The sequence below is a fragment of the Perca flavescens genome, chromosome 16, assembly GCF_004354835.1.
Source record: "Perca flavescens isolate YP-PL-M2 chromosome 16, PFLA_1.0, whole genome shotgun sequence".
NCBI lineage: Eukaryota > Metazoa > Chordata > Actinopteri > Perciformes > Percidae > Perca > Perca flavescens.
Window position 1 is genome coordinate 23,449,458 of NC_041346.1, and position 26,871 is coordinate 23,476,328.

Genomic DNA, 26,871 nt, shown 5'->3' on the forward strand with positions numbered 1-26,871 from the left:
GCTAATTAGCAAATGTTACCTTTCTAACATTAACATGTCCCAATACATTGTATGTCAAATTAAGTATGCAAAAGTACCCAGATGTGCTACTGCATCTGGTCACATTTTGCAGTATGCGAGCCAGCATGCTTTTCTGGCTATTCTGACCCACAATCCTCTGCGCAGTGGAAGATATGTCACATCGACTGAGCCGCTGAGAGAGCACAGACAGATGACAGGCCTGATGAGCGCTCAGACTACAGACTGCAACTGATATATGAGGAAGAGGTTTAAGGTTCAAGATGCAATATTATTACAAAGTAGCATGTCCCAATTGTATGAATACTGCATGCAACACCATGAGTACTTTGTAAGGGCAGCTGCAGTGCATACTAAAAGAAAAAAGTATGTGATTTGGAACGCAGCATTAGTCTTGTTACTTTCTCACATAATAAACATTATAATGGTAACATTTGGTTCGACAACTTCAAAATCCTACTAATTATCTCCAAAAAAAGAAGAAAAAAAAGAAAACATAAGTACAAGACAACCACTGGACTCAAAAAGTCCCTAAGGAAATAACACTATTGAAAACACAGCTTCCTTTTATACTTTTTAATTCAGGTTTAGTCACTCATTAACAATTTGCTGAGCATGGACGCTCTATTTTTTTTAATAACCATCAAACACAGACACACTGAAACCTCAAAGGTCAATACTCCTACCTTACAACTAGATAAATCAATTTAATCTACTATAGAAGCAAACCGCTTTAAACACAAATGCTGATTGTGTTTCCTTATTAACGTGTTAGCAGCATTTCACTGCTTCATCTATAGGATTATTAGTGCGACTGGAGCGTTTGTTTTCCTTCTTTATTTGTACATTATCCTGTAAATTGTGTCTAAATTTGATAAATAGTCAAAAGTGAAAATGCTGCCCATTTCAACCAGGCACATCCTTTTTTCTTTTTTTTTCCCACCAATAAAACCTACGAAACCTTCAGACTCCATCAAGTGGAAGTCTCTGGTTTCAGAGTGTCATAAAGTAGATTCTAATGTAACCACAGAGTACATTAGATATTAGCTAAAAGCATTATTGTGCTATCCAGAGGAAACACATACCGTAGAACTATAGGAGATGCTAAAGTTTATAGCTTCAAAACATGTACAAACTTTGCGTGCACATTTAACACAATAAACATTAAATGGATGGAAAATGTAAAACAACAAAACTCAAATTGTACTTCATTCTGTTGCAATCTACTCAAAGTTCTCGTGTTTGCTTCTGACTAGGTTTTTTTTTATTTATGCTATAGCTTCACACACTCGCTGTGGTTTCAGAAATAAAAGCATTCAGTCCAAAGAAATGTGACCCGTGACAATCAATTCATACTGAAACCAATTCAAAGTCTCCTTGCTTTGACAAACTGTTCGTTTGATGGTATGGCTGCGTCCTCTGCTCCCTCTTCCCCGGGGAGAACATTTTTTACATTTCCCTCAGCGTCTATGACCACGGCGCTCCTCTTTAGCTCCTCGTACTGTGTCTGTCGCTCGGCAACAGCCACGCAGGCGGCCAGCACCTCATCAGACTCAAAATCATAGTCCTGCTCGAGCTCAGGGGCGTTAAGGATCCGTTCCTTGGTCTCCTCCTCTTGCCGAGTCTTCTCCTTGGTTGCTAAATCCTGTTTCTGTAACCTCCATGCCCACTCCAGGTCTTCCTGCCACAGGCTGCGCTCTGATGGGCACAGGTGGATCGCAACCTGGAAGGACCTCACAGCCTACAGGGACAAGTACCGCATGAGCTTAGGATTCAAACACAAGCTTTAAAAAAAAGGGGGGGTTATAGTCTCCAACAAATTGAACATTTAGCCAGAATTATTTCAGTTCCTGTTTGCGGGGCTCACTGTAATGGACACAGATGAATGGTATGACGTTGACATCTGTGCAGCTGAATGAGCAGGTGGGAGCATGATCAGCAATGTCAACAAGCAAGACTCTAACATTCTTCGTGCTGTGTCGAAGGCAGACTTATGGTTTCATTAAGGAGACATCAATAGCTCTCGGGCAGTTGCAGATCGATGTAAAAAATGATTGTCCCACTGAACGGAGCAACACACGGCCTCCAATCGTTTATGGGGACCTGATGTCAAGCCTTAGCTGTGACGATTTGATACCTGTGAAATGGTGAAATAAATCCATCCCTACATGCAATCCGAGGTGACCGATGAGCTCAAATCAATTTCGGACAGACACCTGAAATCTGTCAAGCACAGTCTATGATAAATAGTTCTGTGTTAATATGGTAATGAAGCCAGTTAAATGAATGGTAAATGGGTGAACCTGACTCCACCTTAAAGACTTCACAATTATCCAAATAACACTGGCTGAACACCCGTCTTGGTAGTAGTTCACCAAATCTCATAATTTTACTTTCAGACCTACTTTTGTATAAATTAGCAGATGATGAAGCGCCCAGGCAGTGAAGACAAAACAAGTACATAGAACACTATATGTTAAGCTAATTTTAAGGAGCACTCGACTGATTTTACAGAGCAGTGCTACTCAGCAAAAGAAATATAAGTATAACGTCTTCTGAGGATCTGTAGGACCTTAGTGAAGTCTTTTTAGGCAGTTCTCGTACTAAGGATTAAAAGTCAAATATGAATATGAATAAAAGTTTAACTAGGGGAACGGGACTCCTGAAAGTGACCTGACGCAATCAGCTAGATCGTTGAGTTGTTGGATTTACAATACAAAGCACTCAGGGACAACGGCCAGGTTTAATCTTGGCCTGTTATCAAGCTACACACCGACTTATTGTTCAATATTGACAGCTGGCATGACCTGCTGCCGGCAACGTTTGTTATTTCTTTTGTGAATGTTTTGTGACTGTACACAGCTCTTCGATGATGAGAAACAGGGATGGGAGATACAAGATTCAAAATCTGTGAATTTTGCCAACTAACCTAATTTTTCACATTCACTCACTCTGCTCGCACTGTACTAAAGGAAAGCAACGCTGCAACATTAGCAGGCTCAGGTAGACAGAACACAGTTGACTACAGTAAAAAAAAAAAAAAAAAAAAAAAAAAAAAAAAAAAGACCTGCATTTGATCAGGTTTATTTAAGTCGACCTAAATACATTAAAATATGCCCGGATTTGCCCCGATAAAGTTCCTCGGGATCAGCTCAGGACATCCTTAATGTAAGTGCAATACTAAATGGCTGGAGTTCCCCTACAAGCACTATGTACAGATGAGAAGACAGGGTTGTGTTCACGTCCTGATGAGGGCAGTTCAGTTATTTTTTTCCAGTGGCACCTGTTCCCAGTGATACAGTGAGCCTCGCCTCCAATCCAATCAGTAAGTCATCCCTAGGACAAAAGCCTTGTGGGCAACCTGTGGTACAAGTCAGGCCAGGTCAGATTTAATGACCAAAACAAACTTTGCCAACTGGCTTTTCTTGGCCCTTTAACAAAATGGGAACTTGTTACTACACTGATCATGTTCAATCAGTAGTTTTGTAAGGAAACAAAAGAAAAAACTGGTATGACCCAAACACATGATTAGTTTCTATGTGAAAGACTACGGCTTCTCATTAACCTTTCAATAGGTATTAAATAAATGCTTACAACTTGTTGTGAAGTGTTCCCCACTCGTAACCGTGAATAACCTGCATTGTCAAGTTCAACTTGAGAAGTCTGGGACAGGTTAACTGTAATAGATTGGACTAATGAAACTGACTGTGCCCAAAATAACATATCAAGTTTCATCTTGAACAGACTGGAGTCTCGTCAGGTCTTTATTTCCAAAGTAATCCTTCAACAGACAAAATGCCACAGTAGGCAGATTAACCGGCTCCTGAATGATACTAATGGGAAGATAAATGGGGACGGTGCGGTCAATGCAGTTTCCAATGCTTTTAAAACATAAACAACACAGAAGTGAGTGAACGCTAAATCAGAAGCTATAGGTTTGTTTTATTTGGGTACTTTCCAGGGGTGGAAATTAAAAGATGAGAAGGAAAAGAACAGACTCACTCATGAGAGAGAAAATGTGGAATCACTGCACTCACATTTGCACAAACAGGCACAAATCAAACATGTTGATGCAGACAAATCTCTAGAACTTGACAGAACAAGCCTTGCTAAAAATAGATGTGCCCTTTTTTTCCTTCCTTCCCAATAGTTTTATTATACAAGGAGGTGTGTCTATATTTGGTTTAGCTTGAGCTCAGGTAACTTTCAACACTTCCCATTGTTGTTTTTAGTGCCGTAGGACAGGTCTCTCGCTCTAGGAATGACATGCAGTGCTATTAGCTGAAGGGTTTCGGAGTTCAGCCCAGTTTGCTTGGCTCTAAATGGGTGAACAGTGTAACTCAGACCCGCAGGTTTCATCCACCTACAGGTCCCGGCGTGTTCTGCGGCAATTTAAGCAATCGTCCAAGCCCCAGGCTGAAAGAGGAACATCTCAGATGGAGTTTGCAGAAAGTCGTAAACAGAAATAACTGACGTATTTTAACAGCCCGTCAAAAGTTAATACAAAATTGATTCATAGCCGGCTACAAAAACAGATACAGTTCATTGCAAAATCAAACAAAAAAAAAATTAAATAGTGCCATTCCAATGAAGATCATTAGGGCCTTTGATTGTTATGCAACACTACTGAGTGAATGTTGGTACAGTCTATATGTGCCAGCTTCAATTTGGTGTGTTTGCATGGGCAAAATGGTGCCGTTTTGACTACAACTAAACAATGCCTTTGGATTTGATTACCACAGTGAGCACAGTCTCAGCCACCTCTAATACACAGTCATCTGCAAACAATGTTAACTGTTTTACTGGATTTTTTTCAGGTTCAGTTTGTTTTCTTCTTTAATGTCTCCTCCCGCTATGACTGACAAATTCCTTCATCTAGTACTCACATTTCTTGACAGCCCTGAATTTGATTGCAGTTCGACAGCTTTTGCGAGCACGCCATCATTTCAATTATTTTTTATTTATTTGGGGTGTATTGATGGCCATACTTACCAGGTCCACTTCTCCCAGGTTGAGCTGGGCACGGCCCAGAGTCTGCCAGCCCTCCCACCAAAGAGGGCGAAACTTCACAGCCATCTCTGCTGCCTTCACAGCAGGAAACACTTCCTGTAAAATGGTCAGTACCTGTGGAGAAACCAGTGATGGTTAAAGACTCTTGAAGAATTACCTTCACAAAAGGACAACAAAAGTGTGATTCCTGATATCAACACAGTATGTGCCAAATCAAAAAAATAACAGTTGAAATACTTTTTCATGCAAAAATGCCAATCCTTTTTTTTTTGCTTCCCACATCTCTAATGTGCTGTGTTTCTTTGATATCAATGCCAAGGGAATATCTTTGGGTTTTGGACTGACAAAACAAGATAATTGAAAATATTTCATTAAAACCGTTGTTGTTTTTTTTTATATTATATAGACCAGACAAGCCCTAGCGATGTGACTCATTCACTATTAGAACACACTTTAAAGAATAGAACAATAGCACGGTCACGAGATTGCTTTCCGTAATTTACTTAACTATACTCAAATGTAACAGTGTTGCACTGAGCTCATTAACCTCTCTAACATTGCCAGGCCCAACAGTCTTATGAATCATCTTTTATTCAGACACTAAGTAGATGAATGCCGTTTCACCGGGAATTTATTTATTTATTTAGCTTTTCTGTCATGTAGGAAACAAGAGCTGTCAAAAAATGAAACCATTGTGCAACCATTTGCATACCAATCTGTGAAAAAACTAATTTGAGACCAAAAGTTATTCAAGAGGCTCGCTAATTATCGCAGTGGTGGAGTTTAGTTTTCTGCCTAGGGCGGCGACTGAAACAAGTGCTTAAAAAAAACCCGTTGTACTGCTGCTGTCAGAAGATACAGGTTTAAGTTTGTGTAAAGCAAGTCTACTTTGACTGAGAAGCTCTGTGCTAGACTGACAGTGTGGCATCGATGTATACTCTTGTTGGTTTTAGTGCATCATCTCACTGTCATACACATTGTGTTATTAGATATATGTTAACTCACATAGTCTTCTGTTATGAGTTATCTGTTTACTCAAACATTCTTCTGTTATAAGTAATCTGTTTATTCAAATATTCCTCTGTTATTAGTAATATGTTTACTCGCATATTCTTCTGGAACAGGAGTGCAATTTTGACAACAACAAAAAACATAACTAAAACAAGTGAGTTTTTAAGATGCAAGAAATTAAGATGCACCATTTAATGATCAAATAAAATTCATACCGGCACACTGAACCCAAACACATCATCGCATTAATACCTACGCTTGATTCATAGGTATGTCCACTGATAAGCAACTAATACTGATAAATGTCTCTGGCTGAACACGGAGAACCAAAACAGCATGACAGCTGTAAAACTATTAACATGCATGGAGCTGAGAGTGTCTTTGGTTAATACCGAAGGAATATTTTAAAGATACATATCACAATGGAATATAGCAAGAAATGTTCTGTTATGGTTTCAGTATTTTGCCTTATGTTTTGTGCTATTTCTGTTGATTCTTTGTAGTTTTCTGTATGTTTTCTGTTGTTGGTTATTCTCAATTGTGTATGTTTTGGTTTATTCCTGTGTTCTCTGTCCTCCATTGTGTTGTCTAGTGTTGTGTCAAGTTTCTGTGTTTAGTTGATTTCATGTTCTCTGTCTGTTTTTCCTGTTTCCTGTTTTATTTTGATAGTCTGGTTTTCTGTCTTGTCTAGTTTACTTCCTGTGTTTTCCCGCCTTTGTTGATTGTCCTGCCCCGACCTGATGTGTTTCACCTGTTGTCTCACCTGTTCCTGATTTACCCATCACCTCATGTATTTAGCCTCTGTGCTCCCTTTGTCTTTTGTCAGATTGTTTTACCTCCTTGTCTGGTTAGCTTGTGTCTGTTTGTGTCCTGTCCCCGTTAGTATGCGTCAGTTGTTTCCTTGCCGGCTCAGTTTGTTTTTCCTTGTGCCTGTCTTCAGTTCGTGCCCCCCTGGATTCCCTGTTCTGTTTTTTTCCCTGCCTTGGATGTTTGTTGCCTGCTGCATCAGGACTCCTTTTGTTGCTCTGGTTTTTGTGTTTGTACAATAAAACCTACTCAATCTTCCCCTGCCTGCCTGATGTCTCTGCATTTGGGTCCACCTTTTCCTGAACACACAACATGTTCATTAGAAAAGCTCAATTAACCTCATGACTTAACCACAAATTTTACAGCAGTTTTAAATTACCAAAACTTCTCGCGGTCAGCTGAAATCTTCCATTGAGCCAGGAAGAAGTGGTGACAGCTTTACAAATGGAGCCAATTTCCTCCAAAGCGCATTATAGTCTGCTGTAACAGACATACAGACTGACAGGGGACGTATTAGGCACAACACTGATTGAGTTAAGAAGAAAGCGATGAAGGGAAGTAAATGACCAGAATCAGTGTAACCCTTCTCGTCATCTGGGATAGTAATGGGAATATGACGAGGTCCAGCCTGTTTTTTAGCCAGATAATGGACACTAATATGTTAGATGTGCTATACTGTACACGTGTAGTCAAACACATTGGAGCAGAATCTACAGTAAGCAGTGTGCTTATGTCAAGCTTTGAGTTAAAGCATGCAGGGAAAAAAATCCCCTTTGTGGTGGTTTTCCTGGCCTGGTCCTCTAATGATTTCCTTCTCAAATATCCTATAATGGATACTATTATATTAGGCATACACTGGTTATGGCTATAGGGAGATATTTGATTGTGTTAGCTGTAGTAAATGAATAATAAATAATGGAGTCTGTCTACCTCTGGCTTCTCCACTTTTTACCAAATATATGGGAACCATATTTTTCCATAATGCCTATTTTAGAAGAAAAGGAAAAGCAGCTGAGGAATGATGGCAAAATAAGATTCACAAAGATATATTGACCCAGGGGGAAGTGAACGTAACAAGAGAAAGGAGCTAAAATTAAAGCTTTTGGAAACATGCTGCACACTTTCAGTTATGTCATCACCGTGCTGTTATCACTTATCTAGCTTAAAAGCATACCAAAGTGGCAGCTGAAAGAGGATCTATGTGGCCGTGATAGCTGATAAACAAACACACAGACACACACACACACACACACAGACACACTGTTGGTGGTCAGTAGCATTCTCAAACCAATTTTTTCACAATCTCCAACACAAGTGTCTGCTGTTTGGTGGCATTATGGGTAATGTAGGTGCCATGTTTTGACAAAGAGGAAGAATGCGTGGAATTAGAAATGATATTTCTGGCTTTGCTGCATCGATTTTGACAATTAGGATAAAATGCTAAATCGGCAAAGTACTCTTTTAAGACACATTTAAAACACATAGAAAGAGTAGTAGACATGATAAGCATGAGTAAAAAATGAGTAAATAGTAACATATAGGTTTATAATATACCTGAGACTTCATCTCATACAGAAGTGGGTTGTCTGGAGTCAGCTGAATGGCTTCGTCCAACTTCTTAACGGCCTCCCAGTGCCTAGAGAAAATACACACTGTGGTTTAACAACACATTATAGAACTGGGATTGGGACTGGATTAATCACACAAAAGGAGTTTGTTTATGGCATCACAACATAACCTGGCTGCCTACTGGTGCACTGTAAACCACAAAGTGATATACAACTAAATAGATATACATCTTAATTATTTAGAGTAGAGTTGAGTAAACTTTATTGTCCTCAAGGGAAAATTTGTCTTGGCCACAGTGCTATGGTCAGTTGCTTCACAACAAAAACATGAAAACACTTAAAAAATAAGAGACATTTAATTTTACATTTGACATGGACAACACAGCAGTTTAAAAAAAGAACCTTTAATAATTAAAGTGCTAAGTGCAATGTGTATTGATTGCAGATTGCTCTATTGCATTCAAGTTTAGCATTTATAGGGCATGAATGTGTTTTGGCTAGGATCTAAAGTTACCCACAGCTATTCACGCCCCACACAGATATCTTGCACTCCATCGAGTTAAACATGTCTTTGTATTAACGTTGGCTCAACTTAAATAGACAACGACATAAAGCAGTGAAATTGGACACTCAGTGTTATTGTCTCCGCCCTGAGATTTGATATATCTTATGTAACCTAACACTGGGCCACATGTTCGTTCAGTGGATATCGTGAAGCCCTTTCAATGAAGTCAAAGCTGCCCAGATCCTGTCTTTCCATTCGTGCATACGACTTCGCAAAAGCGGATATAAATAGACTTTCATGAAGCATGGCTGAGTCATATTTCTGTTAATGTTTACTATTACCTTGTGTTATGTGCAGTTTAGTTATTCCTTCCATCCAAATACAAAGTTCTAAATAAAATTTAAGCTTTGTTCTTTTGACTTGGAGTGTGATGAAGGAGAAATGGCTGCCAGAACAATATGTTACATGGGCTTCTTGACGCTATAAAGCTGTCCACCTGTCTGAAGAATGGCAGCACAGACTATACAAGGGCTCCAGCAAGCGAAATAAACAAACCGGTCCCCTGAGGTGAAAAGATAGGTTGCAAATCAAACTCTTTCTAGGAAAGCCTGTAAAGTATTCTGTTTCTTATCTGAGATAGCAAGACACTGAGATTGGCTATACTTTATAATACTGTCAAAACTAAACAGGATGTGCATAAATTTGGGCAGAAGTCACACTGCAGCCTCATTCCAATCAGCTGGCACTGATCTGTTTTGCATAACTATGTATGTATTTATAAAGGTTCAAACTTTTTGTAGGTTTTTGACAAACAGATTTATTTATTTTTAAACACACTGAATGGACACATGAATACGCTCATGCTCACTCCAGCAACCTTCTCCTCCTCAAGTCAATATTGACTCAATAATAATTTCAATAGGCTGATCAAGACAAAGGCTTGGAAAGATTATGAGGTGAAATCCTGGGTTTGACAATACAAATATGTCTGTCGTGTCTACACCTTTTATAGCTTTATGAAGAAGGATATCCTGAAAAATTCAAAAGCAATTAAAACCACACAACGAGACCGTTAACACTGAGCAGTCATAAAGCTCGGATCACAGCCAGAAACAGGATCAAGCCTGAGAAAAGTTATACCACTGCTATTTAACAGTCAGAGAGAGGACTGAGGAAATGGAACTAGAGCAGTGTGGAAATCTTGCCGACATATGAGGCAAAAGACACTGCAAAATCAAGTGAGGAAATTAAGCAATATGTAATACATCACATGAATGGAAAGCTAAAAACAGCTCCTCCCTACTGTTATCAGATCTCTGTACATCAGACAAAGAAAGGGCAGAGAGGGAAATAAGATTAATAGAAGCCTGCAATCATTGGCATGATGAAAGTACACACACACACACACACACACACACACACACACACACACACACACACACACACACACACACACACACACACACACACACACACACAGTTCTGAAAAAGAGTAAATAGTTGGGACATCATGATCACTTCACATACTACTGTCCAAAAGAAGGAAACATGCCCAACACATGGTTATGATGACAACACTAAACCATTAAGCTAATATAAACCAAGAAACAACAAAACAGACATTTGGAAGATGTTGAACATTTAGAACAGCCTCTGAGAGCCAGATCACATATTTCAAGCTCAGTTTTAGCTTGAAGACTCAGCATGGCAGCTGGATGTTGGACGCGTCGACGCTGCCGGTGTTGCACTGGACTAAAACGATGCATGCACAAAAAATGCGTTGGCCCACCTATCTACAGCTAGGGGAGACTGTGATAAGCCCTATTTCAACAAACGGTGGCGTATCCCTTTAAGGTGCAGTAAGCGATGCTAGGCAAAGATCGTTGAGGTTTAAACTCAACTGCCAAACAAATATAAATTCGCTCTCAAGTCGGACAGTTTCCAGACGTTTCCAGCAGCCTTCAGGCTGAACAGGAAGTGACAGAAACACTGTGGTCCGATTTCGATTTAATAAAATGTTATCAGACCCATATATCAGCTTGTACACAATCTCCAGTTGTTTTTATTATGACAGAGTAGCTGTCAAAATGCTCTACATGTGATCTGTTGCTGATTTTCCCACTGTAGATGATCCATAATCTGAACAGATTTAATTATTAATTTTAGTCTCTCTGACTTCTAAACATAACTATCAGCCACACAACATGTGTTCTGTACTGAATAAGCTTTTAAATCAGACAAATAGCAGTTAAAATCCCTCCGATTCAAAATCAATAAAAAGTTTATATAAAATGTCATCATGCTGAGTCGATTCTGAACCAATCAGCTGTTAGATCAGTTGAGAGACCGGTGTTTTTTTTTTTTTTTTTTTGACGAAAAAAAAAAAAAAAAAAAAACATACAAAACTCTCGTTGGGGAAAAGGATATACATGCGTATATATAATATAAAAATGTTGTCAATGTACAAGAAAGAATTACCTGAGCAAAAGAAACAACAAAGAACAAAACAAAAAGGGGGAGCTCGGTGGAGAGCAACTGCGGCGCCTGGCTCTAAAAACTGCGACCGCCTTGATCTCGTGAGATTATCGTTGCACACGTGTGCATGACGTCAGAGCAATTCGGCATCAAGTCGGACACAAATCTAACCAGCATGAATTGGGTGGCGATCGCCGGTGATTGATTCCGCGCAGACCTGGCTCATCTCGAACGAGCCTATTAGCGTAGCCTGGCTCTGCCCTCCTACGTACTTCTGCTCAATTTTCATTTTCCTTCAGTACGCCGTCTGCGTTTTTTTCGCAGGTTTTCTCTGGCCAAATCTTTCCTGGTCCAATCAGCGAACAGAGGGAATGGCTGAGAACAACGACGCTGAGGTCTAGCGCTAATTTGAGTTGTAGTTCCGTAATGGCGGCGGAGAAAGATGTGAGCGAAGCCATTCGGTCTGTTGTGGCAACGCTGGCGAATATCCAGAAGTTAAAGCCCGAGCAACAACAATCTCACGGGGTTGGGGAAAAGTTTGATTTTCCAGCTCGCTCCATAAGTGGTAAAGGAGTTGGCTAAGGCGAACGCTAGCGTTGCTAAGCCGACATCACGACCAAACGTTAGCGATTGGTTATGGCAGATCCAGAGTGGCTCTGGGCAGATCCAATAGTTTTAAACTTCAACAGAGTACCCGCCTTCAAGGACGTTAACACTTGTTAATGGAGAGTGGCCAGACTCTCTGTACTAATGAAATGTACCAGTCTGGTAGGACCAGGCTACCATTAGCCTATGTTACAGAAAGCATTTTGATGTGCTGCCTTTTGAAGATTACTGTGTCTGTGATCTTTCTTAATATCAACTGTGATTGTTAAAACCTTGGTAATTGTGAGAGTATAGGAAAGTGGACCTAACTGCGACTCATGACTTTAACATTTTTGAAAAACCACCAAAAGTTGCATAAAACCACAAAGTGATTGTTATTTGGCTAAAGGTTAATTGTCATTAAAGAAATATCAGTTTCTGAGGGAGGCAGAGTAATTTTGTGCTTGTTATATCCATTTACTGATCTCATCCCGAGAGCAATACAGCTCTTTGGCTTTTGAAATCCAATTCTATACAGTAACATGTATGATTGCAGACACCAAACGACACCTTTGTTCTTTCACAGAAAAAGCCATTAAATGAAATACAGAGAAAACCTCAAGTTTCGATGCTATTGATTGACTGTGCCTTTGAAATACAATATTTGTTCAATGTTAATCTTTATTCAGTCAGTAGAAAGGCCATCAGCTGTGTTAAATGGGTCTTCTGTGTGCTCTGTACAATGGTGCCCTCACTTGGAGGATTTCTAATATAACATGTCCCTAGTTATTCAGAAAAGTTGAGTTCCTTTAGGCTATTCTTTATGAAAACAAAAAGTAAAAGCTGGAGGTTTTGTTATCACCATTGCCCTCTCTTCTCCCTCCTTTCTCACAGTAAATTTCCCAATTGCTGCTCTTTGGCAAATCCTGCTTCAGAGGAGGACGAGCCCATGGTTCACTGGCTATGGTAATAACTTTCTCTCGACAGTATGATTAAGCCCCTGATATCAAATCTAGTAGTCCACAAAAAGAATCCAGCAGCGCACAGACAGGAAGCCATCCGTATCATAAGATTGAAATTGTCATCTTGCTTGCTATAAAACGGGCAGTTTTCAAAAGGAAATAATAACGTATGCATAAAGCTTGTTTGTTCAGCACTAGCTGTCGTTTTTATCAAAGCAACAGGTGGCTGACCAAATACTGAATGTGTTTGTCTTTGTTATTTTTAAAGTTTCCACTGGCTGTGATGTAGGCTACAAACAGCAAGCGCAGAAAACCGCTAGCTTTAAACAACATCCCTCACCTGCCGTGCTCAGCCAGCGTTGCACCTTCATCCTTCAGCCTCTTGCTCTTGGCTGCACAGTCCTCCAGCAGGATCTCCCGCCGTCGTTTGATGGCGTGCAGCCAGTCCACCTCCTCATCGTGACGTGGTCCAGCATCTTCAACCTTCTCTGCCTCAGCCTCAAACTGCTGCACCACAGACTTTGAAACCTTCTCACCAACTTTCCTCTTCCAGCCAAATGAAGCCATCCTGTAGGGAAAATGGAGTGGGGAGGATGGTGGCGGCTTTCACTGGCTATATGGACAATATATCTCATCTGATATCAATATGCAATCAGTACTGGAAAATCCAGACTTTTATTTTTGAAATATCAGGATAATAGCTAGATTTTAACGTAAAGTTACCATCAAATAGTAACTGTAGCGTACCCGGCATTCTGGCTGCTACAGTTAGGTGTTTCTCCTATTTAAGCACAGTGCATATAACTGGTTATCTAATAACTACAACAGTAATTACGGGGGATTAAAGAAAAACAACCCTGTCACAAAGCTAGCTAACGTTAGCTATAATGACCTAGCTAGCTAACACTTGGCCACACACTTGACATCCAGTACATTTGCTCACACAAAATTGCACTTGATTTGACTATGACATAGCATATTACATTTGCATTTGCTATTTTAAGACCGTAAAATATGCTCAGAAGGTATACGCACAGACGTCTACAGCTATCCGTGGGCAAAACTAGACAAGCTAACGGAAGCTAACGGCTAGCCATATTTAGTGACCCGGAAGCTGTGGGAATGTTTACATCGTCTCTTAAAGAAACACGAATCGTGTTTTTAAAGTTGTGATACTAGCATGTTAACGACACAAAAATATATTATATATATTATTGTAGCCTACTACCACATATATTTTTAGTATAGTATTTAGTTTTACTTTTCAAGAAATGTCATTACTAAAACCAATGCAATTGTCTGGGACTGACAGTCCATTTTGACCACTAGATAGCACCACAGGAATGACTCAGAACAATTTCTTGACATTTTGTCTGCTATACAAGATGCAGTTTTCAATGTCGGATTTAATATTAAATTGCTTTCAATTAGAGTAAAGTTATATTACACAAAATGACCTGAATAGCTAAATAAGTTCATTAGATTTCAGAATAACGAACACTAAAGGACTTTCATTTCCAGGTGAGTGTACACACCTTTCTTCTTTCAGTTGGACATTACTTGTTTGGAGTAAAAGCAATTTTCTTAGCATTGTTTATTGCATGGCTGTGATGTGAAATTGGTACTATATTTCAAGTTAATGTGACTTAACTGTTCCTCAGAGCTGTCAAAAGACTCGAAATATTCAGAGAAACTTCAGCAGAATTGTGTGCAATTAAGCAGTTTATTAGGCAGGTGTGTATACAAATGATTTTAACACTTTCCATTTAGATTTACACTGGTGAATCTGGTAGGGTCCCTTTACACACCAACAAAAAATAGAACAATATTTTTTGAAGCAGTCTGACAGAATGAATCTGCCAACAGTCCACTAGGACACTACTCCATTAACTGTCAAAAAAAAGGTCACGGTTTCACACATTCATCTTTCCTACAAAACCGAGTAAGTTCTGTAATCAAAATTTGCAACTGCCCTATACAATAAGTTCCAAAGACCATAGTGTGTTTCTTTACTATGATCACAAATGTTCCATAAACTCTAGTTTAAAACTGAGACATAAAAGGTCAAATATCAACTAAATATTTCAGTCCAAACCTGCCCCGTAGGACAGCAAGAGAAACATGATCACAATTATTGTCACTCTTGGCAATTTTTGTTGATCTCCTAACGAGATAGGCAAAGTTCTTTAAAACCTGGTTTATTTGACTTAAGACAAAATGAATATGATGAAATGATAAACTAGTTTACAGTTCAAGTTTGCTTTGTTTTTTTTTCTATTGCCATAATTAAAAGGTGGTAGCAGTTACTGAGGGCTATAATAGTTTGGCAACAACTATCATGTGTTTATTTTATTATTTTTATTGTGAATTAACAACATAATTAGTGGACTTCAAACCTTAAAATTGCAAAAGGTGCCAATAATTCTGACCAGCAGTAGTTTCCAACTTGAATGACATAAAAACCGATTAACATTACAGATGATAAGGCAGCCAAACAACAGATACCGCTTAAAACTTGAAGACTGGACAAGAAATTGAGGGAGACTAATCTTGTTTTTTATGAAATATAAATCACCCACACAATTATCATCTTAATGCTTGTGTGATGTTTTTTTCTTACATGAGAATTGTGAGCTATCCAGCAGGACTTCACAATTCCAAGCTCACAAGTTTGTTTCAGGTTTAAACATATGTAAACCTTTTTTTTTTTTCCAAGGTTAACCTTCAAGGGAATGTGTGGGCAATACAAACAAAACAAATCCAACAATGAAAATATTCTGGATGTATTCACCTGCCAAGACACATTGTCCATGCACTGCATGTAATTGCTACTACTCATTTTCAAATTGAGCCCTGAGGCCTATACACTTGTGATGGATTGGCATTTACAAATTGCATGTAGACAAAAGGCATTTCACTCGGTAATCATACTCAAATCCTAATCATTAATCTAAAAAAATAAAATAAAAATAAAAAGTCTAAATCAACTTGTCATTTTAATATGAGACACTGAAAATGATATATTTCTATATTTTGACTGTCATGGCAAAATACCTCTTAAATGGTAAAAGCAGGCTATATTTATCTGGAAAGACAATCAAGTATCAGAATAATTGTGATTGAAGGAAACAAAGTTGTGATATTGATTTAAAAAAAAAAAAAAAAAAAAAAACAGTAAACAGTAAAAAAGGAAAATATATACCATCCAGCAATAGATCTTGATGCAATAAAGAAAGAAAAAAAAAACAATTCCATTTCCAATAGAAGCAACACTCCACTGATAAATATATTCATGTCTTTATATTTAAAAAAAAAAAAAAAAAAAAAAAAGAAAGGGGACAGACAAATTCAACCTTTTTTTTTTTTTTTTTTACAAGGACAAAACCATGACAATTTAGTCTCTGACAACTCCGATTCACAAAAACGAAAACCAAACATAAATCTGATGAAGCATTCTTTTGTCCCTGACACAAGACAGAAATACAGGGGCCATTGCACTTCTTGAAAGTCTAATAAATGTGATGGGCATGACAACCCTTGTTATAGCCAGCGCACCACCTCTCTGATCTCCACTGAGAGAAAAACAAGAGCAGCAGGAAATAAAACAAACTTGTGCAAAAGTGCTTCCTGCATCCTATAGGACTACCACCCAAACACCCAACCCTCAACATGTGGCTTCCTTCTCTGCAGGCAAAGACTTGATCTTGTTCTCTGTACTGGAAAGCAGTGCTCACCAGCTACAGTACAGAAAATTCAGTGTAATCACTTGCGTATATATGTATTGTTGGGATGTGGACACTTGCTATTTAATTGATCAGGAAATTGTAAAACCCCCTCCTAAATGTTGTTCTGTCTTAGCTATTAAGTAGCCCGTCTTTCATCTTTCCAAGTAAACCATTACATTTCCTGCCAGCTTAGTATACATCCCTTCCGCTTAGGGAACACTAACCTGCATCAGTGCCATGGAACAATCACTTCATCCTCAGCCGGGATGAATAGAGCCATGAATCGGTTGCATGCTTATTGCTATAAAGACACTCGGAGAGGAAAAAAGGCTAGCGATTGTTTTGCAAGCTATCGTGCAAGTAGTTTAATAAGATTTGCGCACATCTCAAAGAACTCGATGGTGTGGCTTCCTGGTCGAGGGACGGTTAGGGTGTCCCCCCCTGTTGAGTCGATGGATGAGGTCAACGATGAAGCTAAGGAGCCTTCTGCAGCCTTGGTGAGGGGCACAGTGCTAGACATAGCTGGAGCATCTGCTCCGTCTGCATCGTTCTTAATAGTGGTGCGGTAGTTGCCCACAGACCCAGAACGGAGAGGGGTAGCAGTTCCAGATTTTGTCTCCAACATATCATCTGAATAACAAAAAGACACAAAATGTATACTACAACGTGCAAAAAAAAACAACCAACCTTTCATTTCAAGTTCTATAACCAGGGTATATGCAGGTCTTAAAAAGTCTTAAAATGCACTGAAAAACAGGCTGTGAAAGATATTAAAAAGTAATTCATTTACAAATGTCTTAAATACTCTTTCCTGCTGTAGACAGTAAGATTCGTTCTTGTTTTGTTATGTGGTTGCAGTCTGTTGGGAGACAACATTATCAACGGTCAGTCTCTCCTTTAACTACAGCTAAACAACACAATTAACATAAACCACATAAACATGTGGCTGACTTTGCTGTAGCATCATGAAGTCAAAATGCTGTTACATGCCCTTTATACAGCATGCCTGTGCTACGCTAATTCCGCCCATAACAACACCCTTATCTCCTATTTGCCTTTGGTTTACTGCTGCGTATATACAAAGACTGTTCAAAAGCCAAAGCCCTCAACCCTGAGTCAATTATTTATGAAGTCTGCACAGACGCACCGTACTGGTACCCAGATACAGGAAGCTAAACTCAGGGCTTACCAGAATATCTTGTCAATTTTAACAGGTTATACACATACACACTTACAAAACTGTAAGTGGTAAGAGACTAGTTTAAATGATAAAACTAACATGAGAGAACACAACAACTGTTTTTTTTTTTTACTATTAATATTTCAACTTTATTTTTTAACTCCCAAGGCTTTGATTATTTTTGCAAATATGCAACGTAAGAACAATCATCAATTTTTCTGCGTTTTTCACTCACATATCAGTAGATCCAGAACAGTGTAGTTAAAACTTACCGTCTATGCTACGGAAGTCGAGGAGGTAGGTTCTACTGTCCACCTGGTAGAGTTGAAGGCTCATCTTGGTTTGCATCCCAGTAATCGGATTCTTCCTTTTCACACGTAGATAATAAGGATTCACAACCTGGAAGAGTTAACAATCAATCAATTTCTATTTGTCACATTAAATCGTACGAGGTACAATTCCAGTGAAATGTTATCCCATCAGCTATTCAACTTGATTCATCATTAAGCAGAATGTGTCCGTCAGATTGACACACAGAAAAAGAGCCACGGGATCCGATATGAAGGGCGAAGAAACAATGACCCTATGAAGCTCTCTCTTTCAAGGTACTCTGATAGCACTAATTGTTATTTACAGTTAAGTAACATAATCTCAACTTAATTACTTATTCAATGTGTGGCCACAATTTAATTTTACTGATTTCAATTACAACAAATTAAGCACCATTTTAGGCCTTTTTTCTCCTATATGCCCCTCTCATGGAGTTTCTTCCTTACCTTCCATTCATAATCCAGCTGTTTCATGGCACGGCACACTTCTGACATGATATCATTGGGTCTACTCTGACTGCGGATACCCAGGTGCCACTTGGCCCTTCTAACACCCTGGTGCTTGGACCTCTGGGGGTTCAATTCGTCCAATGTGTGGCGCGGCCTGGGAGGAGTCTCCGCCAAGAGGAAGGGTACACGCTCAGGGTGGGGCTTGATAATGCCGGCCATAGCTGCACCAGACGAGGTCAGGTGCTGGTCATCTAGAAAAGAGTCAGGAGGGCTAGACGCCAGGTAGAAATCCTTGGCTTCACTCATGATGCGACGATTGTCAATGATGAGATGGTAGGCGACAGCCAATGGATCCTGATGGTTGCGACTATATATGCAGGACAGGACCTCCTCCTCTGTGCACTCAAACTTCTCACATACCTCCTTTAGAGCCTCATCATCAATCATGTTGTTGCTGTACGAGGGGTCCTCAGGGAACAAGTACTTTGGTAGGCCCTGTTTGAACCACTCATCCTCTCTGCGGGAGGAGAAATTATTTTTGTAGTAAAACAAACCACAGACCATAAATGCAACACCGACAATAAGACTAGTCTTACATATATTATAATCTAGACAAAAGAAGATGAAATGGTTATAGTCACAGTTTGACTTTGTAATTAATCTTGTCAGGCTCACCGGATCTCTTTGATGGTGGCTCTTTTCATGGGGTCCACCTGCAGCATGTGTTTAAGGAGACTTATTACTGAAGGGTCCAGATACTGCGGGGTGAAAAAGATCCCGTCGCAGATCTTCTTAAAGAGCGTTGGCACGTGGTCGTCATCAAAGGGAAGCGTCCCACACAACAAGGCATAGAGAATGACCCCACTGCTCCAGATATCTACCTCTGGACCAGCATATAACCTAAGGAAGAGTACAAAGAAACAATCCTATAATCATGAAAGCAACATTTTATTTTGGGGCAGTGAGAGAATGCTTAAGTTCTGTGTCAATGTCGACTTCTAATGATGTCAACAACGAAAAAACATTACCTTCCTGAGATGACCTCAGGAGCAGCATAGTTTGGAGAACCACAGCTTGTTCGCAGGAACTCTCCATCTGACATCATGTTTGATAATCCTGCACAGAATTTAGTTATAATATGGTCAGTATCGGCTCCGATAGTGATCCGGCATATTGGATTGGTGCATCCCTACATATAATTTAAAAAAAAAAAAAAACTGAAATACTACCCATAGAAAACATTGCTCCATAGCCCTATTAGTAGTCACAAACTCCACATGGTACATTTAATATAGAGTTAATAAACAACGTTGTGTACTATTGTGCCCATTACTTTAACATTAAACCAAAGTCACCTGTGAAGACCTGAGTTTAAGATTGAGACACACTTACCAAAGTCTGCAATCTTGGCATTCATGTGTGCATCAAGCAGCACATTTTCAGGCTTGAGGTCTCGGTGCACCACCATGTGTCTGTGGCAGTAGTCTACTGCTGAAATAATCTGCTGGAACAGCCGACGACTCTCCTTTTCATCCAACTGTCAAAGCAGCAATTATCCATTAGGTGCGATCTTCTCTGTGACTCAGTTAGCACATCACAGCTGACTGAGCAGCACTTCGTGTTGTGTTTGGATATCTTTTCCATCTGCCGTTTTTGGTTCACAGGTTGCTGTATCTGCACCAAAGGCTGGCTATAACACCAAGAAGTACATAATGCACTTTTGTGTTCTGGTCCCCTCACTGATAATAACATATGCAACATCTGCTACATATGACAAGATTGCAAGAGTGAAAGAAAACGTGGGATATCATTATAACAGACTATAAGACATTTTCCAGTATGATAGTGTATTACCTTTCCATTTTTGCAGATGTAGTCGAACAGCTCGCCTCCTGAGACATACTCCATCACCATGAAGATATCTGTAGGGGTGCTAATAACCTGATACCTGCAGACATCAGCACTAAGTTAAAATCATGTGGTGATCAACAATTAGTAGGTAGAACACTGCTCAAATATAGACAGTGAAATATAGTTTGTTTCTATTTCATCATTTGAACAAAGAAAAAATAGCAAAGTGTGATATTATATCTCGGACCGCAATCAGTATGAACGACCAGGCAGTTCACATTTAAGTTAGTGAACCTAGTTTTCAAACAATCAAGACTTAATGCCTCCAAGCAACAAAAGGATATTTACCAAAATACCTACAAATACCACATTTTAATACAGCATCAGTACTCAAACATATTGTACATAATTAATATGTCAGCAGCATTAGTTTAAACTTGATTCAGTGACTTAATGTGTTATTGGAATTACATCGAAATCGCAATATGGACTCCTCATATCGTAAAGCCCTACTGCCTACCCTTTCAGTCTAAGGCTTAGTGAGAAATTCTTGCACCTCAGAATATACACCAGCAACCAGCATCTATTTACACTACACTGGCTGTGTGGCTACGCTTGCACATAAGCCACATTTCTCCTTGCGATTGTCATATCAACATCAAGCAGCAGAGTAAGCTAACAGGACAACGGAAATTTCTGTCAACAGCATTGTAACCCCTGCAGCTCTGGAAACATAAGTATTTAAAAAATAGCCTACTAAAAACAGCTGCACAGTAATGACAAGGTGACAGTGTTAAGAAATGACATCTTAAATCCAGCATCCCAAAATTGCCATATCTGTCTAAAAGGTTAATGAGAGAATGATTGCAGCACAGTCAACAGGAAAAATTCCGTCTCAAAGTTAAAACAAAGTTTCAGCACATGTAACAAAAGTTGACTAACTGCTCATCTCGTGTGTCAAGATTGCTACACATTCTGTAAACCAAATTAAGCTGTATTGTGTTATATTGCTTCATTTGTCCTCACTAGACACTATTCAGACTAGACAGGCAATGTGCACTCTGCCCCAGTTCTTTTTCTCTCTCTCTCTCTCTCTCTCTCTGTCTCTCTCTCAGAGTTTACATTCTTGTGCATGCATAAAATGGAGCTGGTATTTCAGACAATTAGCCACACCTCATGGTCCTCTTAATGACCCTGTAACTGTGGCCTTGGGTCCTTGCTGCTTACTGTGTACATTTGCATATCAGGTATGAAGTACCTTTGCAATTTTGTAAATATATTTTTAGATCAGTGACTCTTTCAGTGTACCCTTTTTTATATTAAAATGAAAGCTCAACAGAGAGGATAACCAATAAAGCAGCCAAGGACTGATGGGAGAAAAGACTGGGTCAGACAGATATTATCCCACATGGATGTATTCTAAAACACACCATTAAAGCCTTGAAATAGCTCAGTGGGTGGTATTAATGTGGCGGCATGGGGATTATGGAGCAGCTAGCAGGATGTAATCTAGGACTTACAGTTTAATTATGTGAGGATGCCTGAAAAGCTTGAGGTTCTGGATCTCCCTGCGAATCTTTCCCACCACGTCCAAACTGCGGATCTTCTGCCTGTTCAAGATCTTCACGGCCACTTGGTGCTTGGTCAGCTCATGTTGGCCCACTGCAAGATAAAACAAAATTGAGCGGACATGAGTAATACCAATTATAGTCTCGCATTGCCAGACCTATCTCCACAGCCATATAGAGGAATGTCTGGCAATGCCATAGATACATTCTAGTATAGGAAAAAAAAATGCTCTGGGTTGTTTGCATTTTTTTTTAAACCAATCACAATTGGGTGTGGCTAAATTCCAGACGCAATGACGGTGGCTCTGCAAAATAGTCTCTTAAAGTACTTGTTTTGGTGTTCATTTGTACCCCGCAAAAGAATAAGTCACATATTAAATGAAGTTAACTGTTCACACAACACGGTGACGTGAGCTGTCGCTGATCCTGTATTCCATTCCGAAATGAATCGAAAGATAATTTTTATTGATTTTAGATTTAAAATTGAAATCATTACACCCCTACTGTAAACGAAACATTGACATATTATCACCATATAAAATGAATATTGCAAATATGTTATTTACACATCCAAAAGACAACATTTGCATTCAATCGTGTTTTTCTCCACCTGATGAATGTATGTCCGATATTCAACTTCCTTTAACTCTGGTCTGGTCTCCACCAACTCCTGAGGGAATATCTGGCTAATAAGCTACTAAAAGCTCCAATATGTAGCTAGTTGCTAACTTTGTCCAGTTGCCCTTTAGGGCAGGGCAGGTAGAAAACAGTGGGGATATCAGAGTTTTTTGATGAAAACAGCTGCCTGCTGCATCTGGAAATGATGCTGAGACAATTAACCAAAAACAGTAAAGCTGGAAAACCAAAACAATGAGCTAAAAGATGTTAAAATGCTCTGTAGATATGAGGGCAACTGCAAAGTAAAGTGATAGTTCTCTGTGGTCTCTGTGACCCCATTCACATAAAAATAGTCATGTAATCCTATGTTCATATAATAATATTGAATACTTCCATCACCTCCAGCTTTCTTTGTGTTGGCATTCTAAACTCCGGTGGATTGATGAGGACTATTATTAACTGCTCCTCAGATCTCTGCAGGGTACATCAAGACAGCTAGGTAGACTATTGGTTAAATCTCAGTTTTCTCTCACGTGACTAAAACAACTTCTGAACGAGCACATCAAAACAAGTTCCTTCCCGACGCTTTTTTGCGGCATCCGGTGCTTAGCGCCGCCCAAGACGATTGTGATTGGTAGCACGTGGACTAGCCAGACCCTCGTTGCTGCGGAGGAAGGTCCAGACTAATATGTCTGTAACCACAACATGCAAGATCAAGAACTATTTACAAATTTAAAATACCACCCAAGCAGCTAGTTTTTTATCTCAATGACATGGTTTAGTCAATAGTCAGTGGCTTTTAAAGATACCCAACCTAAAAGACATAGGATATCTAAACCCAAAAAGTCTTCATTTTAAGTGAAAATAACTCATGCCACAAAGATTTCACATGAAGAGCAATATGCCACAGCAGAAGGATACAAGTATGCAAACATATCAGAACAAATACCCATACAGAGAAAAAAAACATAACATCTGAATGGATGATGGGAAGACGACACACTTGCAGAGAGTTAGTAAACAGCTGCTATTGATTTACCAGTTGTGCTGGTAGTAAACGATTAACAAAGTCTCCAGTAATCAAGACCATAATCATAGAGCAAAAGACTGTGGTCGTCTTTCTTACAACAACAAAAAGCTGAATGCAGAGTGATTATTCCCTGGGAATTAACTGACTGTAAAACAAAGCGTGCGATTGTTCTTTTTTGGAGGACCTGGTTGGTTCACTTAATTTGGGTATACTGGGGCTAAATCATATGTTCCTAGGGGACAAAATGCACTACATGGGGAAACAAAACGCAGTCTACAGAAGAGGTTTCAGCTTTTAACTATCACGTCAGTTGATAATAGTCAGATCTGAGAAGGAAATGTGAGCAAATACAAGTTGTTTTTATAATGCAAAAGATATTTTGGTGTTGGTACAAGCAAAGCTGTGTATTGACATACTAATCGCTCCGCTCTCTGGACTGACAACACTGGGCGTAGATTCGGGTTTGCCCTACTCCCTCCCCACACAAATCTAAAAGCATATATGTTTCGTCAATAGGATGGCAAATGCAAATCATGAGGGCAGAGTTAAGACTATATTTACTATCGAGCTGTACAACTTTCTTACATCACGTTTAAAAATAGAGAAGATAAAACGATAGGAATCGGGATAACTAAATGCTCCTCGTTAATATGTAACGTTACCCAACCAGCGCTAACACCAGTCAAGAAGGTTTACTTCCCGGTGTCTTACCAAGCGACTTGTGGCTCTCTGGCTAACGTTAGCTCACAACGCAACCGCCGCTACCTGTATGTGTAACGTTATATGTGGTTAAATAGATGCTAATTTTCTAATACTTGCATTGTGTGGCTGTCGCTGGCAGCTGCAGCCACATCCCAACAAACGTAATGTTTGTCAAAAACAAGTTGAGCAGGACAACAAGTGTGCTACCTTGGCGTTGCGACAACTTAGCTTTTATAGCATGCTAAATTTGCAGCTAAGCTAAAAGCTCCCATTGCCACCATCTTTCAGTTTGCAGGATGCACAGACGTCAAGACAGTCGGACATACCTTTAACCTTTCCAAACGTCCCCACTCCGAGTGTGTCTCCGAGAATGTAATGTCCAATTTTAACTCTTCCTTCGTGTTTCTGTTTTTCCGTCGCCATCTTCCCGCAGTGGCCTTGCTGCGGGGTTAGCTAGCAGCGAGCAGAAATGGACCGAACTCCGCTGTGTGCGTCTCTACTCGAACGGCTGCTTCGCACGGAGGGTGGGAGGCGCCTCTGCTCCTGCGCGATTCGTCAGAAGCGTAGGCGACGTAGTATGTTGCCTTCAAATGCTTCCAGTAAATTCAAAAATCTGGGTGTGATTATCAACTTTACATGGATTGAACTTTTTTGTGCCTGGAAAATAATTAGGTAGGCAATATGGTCATTTTGAAATCAAGGTCAGAGTGACTAGTTTAGAAGATGTACATTAGAGTCTAATGTAGACGTAGGCTACATGTGATAATTAATGAGCAGCGAAAGTAGGACAAAACTGTAACAGAATCTCAGTAGCAAACATGAACAAATGTAACAACATTAATTCATTATTTACAGAGAAAGCTAAACAGTGGCCCAAGCACTATGGAAACTGTGGATCAACTCAGCACTGTAGAGCCACATATGGGCCTTTTTTTTCCATCAGTCAGACCAACGTATAAATGACCTTTGTCTAAGACACGGTAAATTAAATTTGATTATAACTGGTAACAAGCCTTGTAGACAGGGAGTTACTCATCTCATCCAGCATTTAATGTATTTATAATTTACACAGAGTTTCATGGGAATGTAATTCTGTGGTTACACAATGTGGCTCAAAAAAGGGCCAAACCCAAGCATTACCCAGTGCCAAAAATCTTGTTTGCAAAGCTTCCTACAATTAATTCATCCTCGTTCCCTGAATGTACACGGTCGCAAATATGACAAGTGCCCTGATGATCAAACTTCTTGTCCGACCCATTATGGTACTGAAATGCCCCTGAAATTACATTAATCTGGCAGTCACACTCTTTGTATGTCTTTCTGTTAACCTGGTAACTATATCATGTTGAACTTCACTCACACTTTACTTAATAACAACACTGAAACATGCCCATACTCCTATACAATTACCATTTCTCCAAGCCTAAACTTGATCTTCTGTTTATTGAGATATGAGCTTGTCAGTTTGAGAAGAGCAGAACAGCAAGCCGAACAAACCAGACCAAACTCAACTAAGATATTGTTGGTAGTTTGTTTAATACTGTAAGTGCCTGATCGGAGTGAGGCTGTTAATGTATGTCTCAGAGACTGCAATTTGCACCACTTTATTATTCATGTGAACATTATTTGAAGACAATTCTGGATATTAAAGTTATTACATGAAAAAAAAGGCCTGAATCAAAGTAACTATTCATAATAAAAATATGTAACTGATGGTATAGATTTCCATGATGGCATTTCATATGTACATAACCCACACACCTGTAATCTCCTATACGATCTACACGAAATAGTGGTCTCACTTTATTTTACGATACACTAATAAGACGTAATAGGCCATACTTTAGATATAATGTGGTCTTTATTAGACAGTAGACAAACACAGTTATACCCTAATTAGACATCATATTCCTAAATTATGCTGTAGTTGGAAACTGCATGTAATGTTATATTAGAGCCAAATGAATGAATTCAATTCGGTTTAGAAAAGAAGGAAAATCCAAGACACTCTTCTTCAAAATTATTTTAAAAGCCTTTATTTTACTGGCTATTTCATAATAGAAAATGTAAAAGACATAGGGAGAAGCAACCCATTTGTAGCAGCGCAGACAGCCTTCTTCAGGGTGTGCTTCCCAGACAAACAATTTCCCCTTTTGTGTAGGCTAATTGGAAACACCTGAGTGATATGGTGAGTTACTGCATGAAAACATGCCAAAACAATCCACTAGGTGGCTGGCTGTAAATGTTCACATGCAAAAAAAAAAAAAAAAAAAAAACAGTTCACTAAGTGGCTATACATATTAAATATCTACATACAGAGAGAGTCCACTAGCTACATTGCAAGTTAAGCAATTCTGTGATTTCAAGACAAACAAGATGTATAACATAAACGCATTCATTAATTTGTAGTGTACAGGTTATCATGCAAATGTGGATGTTTCTACATAGGCCGGACTAAAAGACATCTTAAAGACAGA

The 26,871-nt window shown here is 39.3% G+C and overlaps 2 protein-coding genes across 4 annotated transcripts; both read right to left on the reverse strand.

The window, feature by feature from the left end:
* Positions 1-579: 579 nt before the first annotated feature.
* ttc33 (tetratricopeptide repeat domain 33) lies at positions 580-14,048 on the reverse strand. Of its 2 annotated transcripts, none has more exons than XM_028601536.1 (5): positions 13,977-14,048; positions 13,282-13,509; positions 8,401-8,482; positions 5,011-5,142; positions 580-1,759 (listed from the first exon to the last, which is right to left on the reverse strand). In XM_028601536.1, exons 2-5 carry the CDS (start codon positions 13,506-13,508, stop codon positions 1,385-1,387), a joined length of 816 nt encoding a protein of 271 aa, XP_028457337.1. In that variant the 5' UTR covers position 13,509; positions 13,977-14,048; the 3' UTR covers positions 580-1,384. The 2 variants fall into 2 exon arrangements, with proteins under 2 accessions (XP_028457337.1, XP_028457338.1); XM_028601537.1 differs by lacking the exon at positions 13,977-14,048 and adding an exon at positions 13,665-13,967.
* Positions 14,049-14,645: 597 nt separating this feature from the next.
* prkaa1 (protein kinase, AMP-activated, alpha 1 catalytic subunit) lies at positions 14,646-24,943 on the reverse strand. Of its 2 annotated transcripts, none has more exons than XM_028601599.1 (9): positions 24,721-24,943; positions 21,997-22,138; positions 20,480-20,573; positions 20,018-20,162; positions 19,654-19,741; positions 19,301-19,525; positions 18,623-19,142; positions 18,119-18,245; positions 14,646-17,296 (listed from the first exon to the last, which is right to left on the reverse strand). In XM_028601599.1, the coding sequence occupies exons 1-9, from the start codon at positions 24,815-24,817 to the stop codon at positions 17,016-17,018; spliced, it is 1,719 nt and encodes a 572-aa protein (XP_028457400.1). In that variant the 5' UTR covers positions 24,818-24,943; the 3' UTR covers positions 14,646-17,015. The 2 variants fall into 2 exon arrangements, with proteins under 2 accessions (XP_028457400.1, XP_028457401.1); XM_028601600.1 differs by lacking the exon at positions 14,646-17,296 and adding an exon at positions 17,325-17,525.
* Between the last annotated feature and the right edge of the window lie 1,928 nt (positions 24,944-26,871).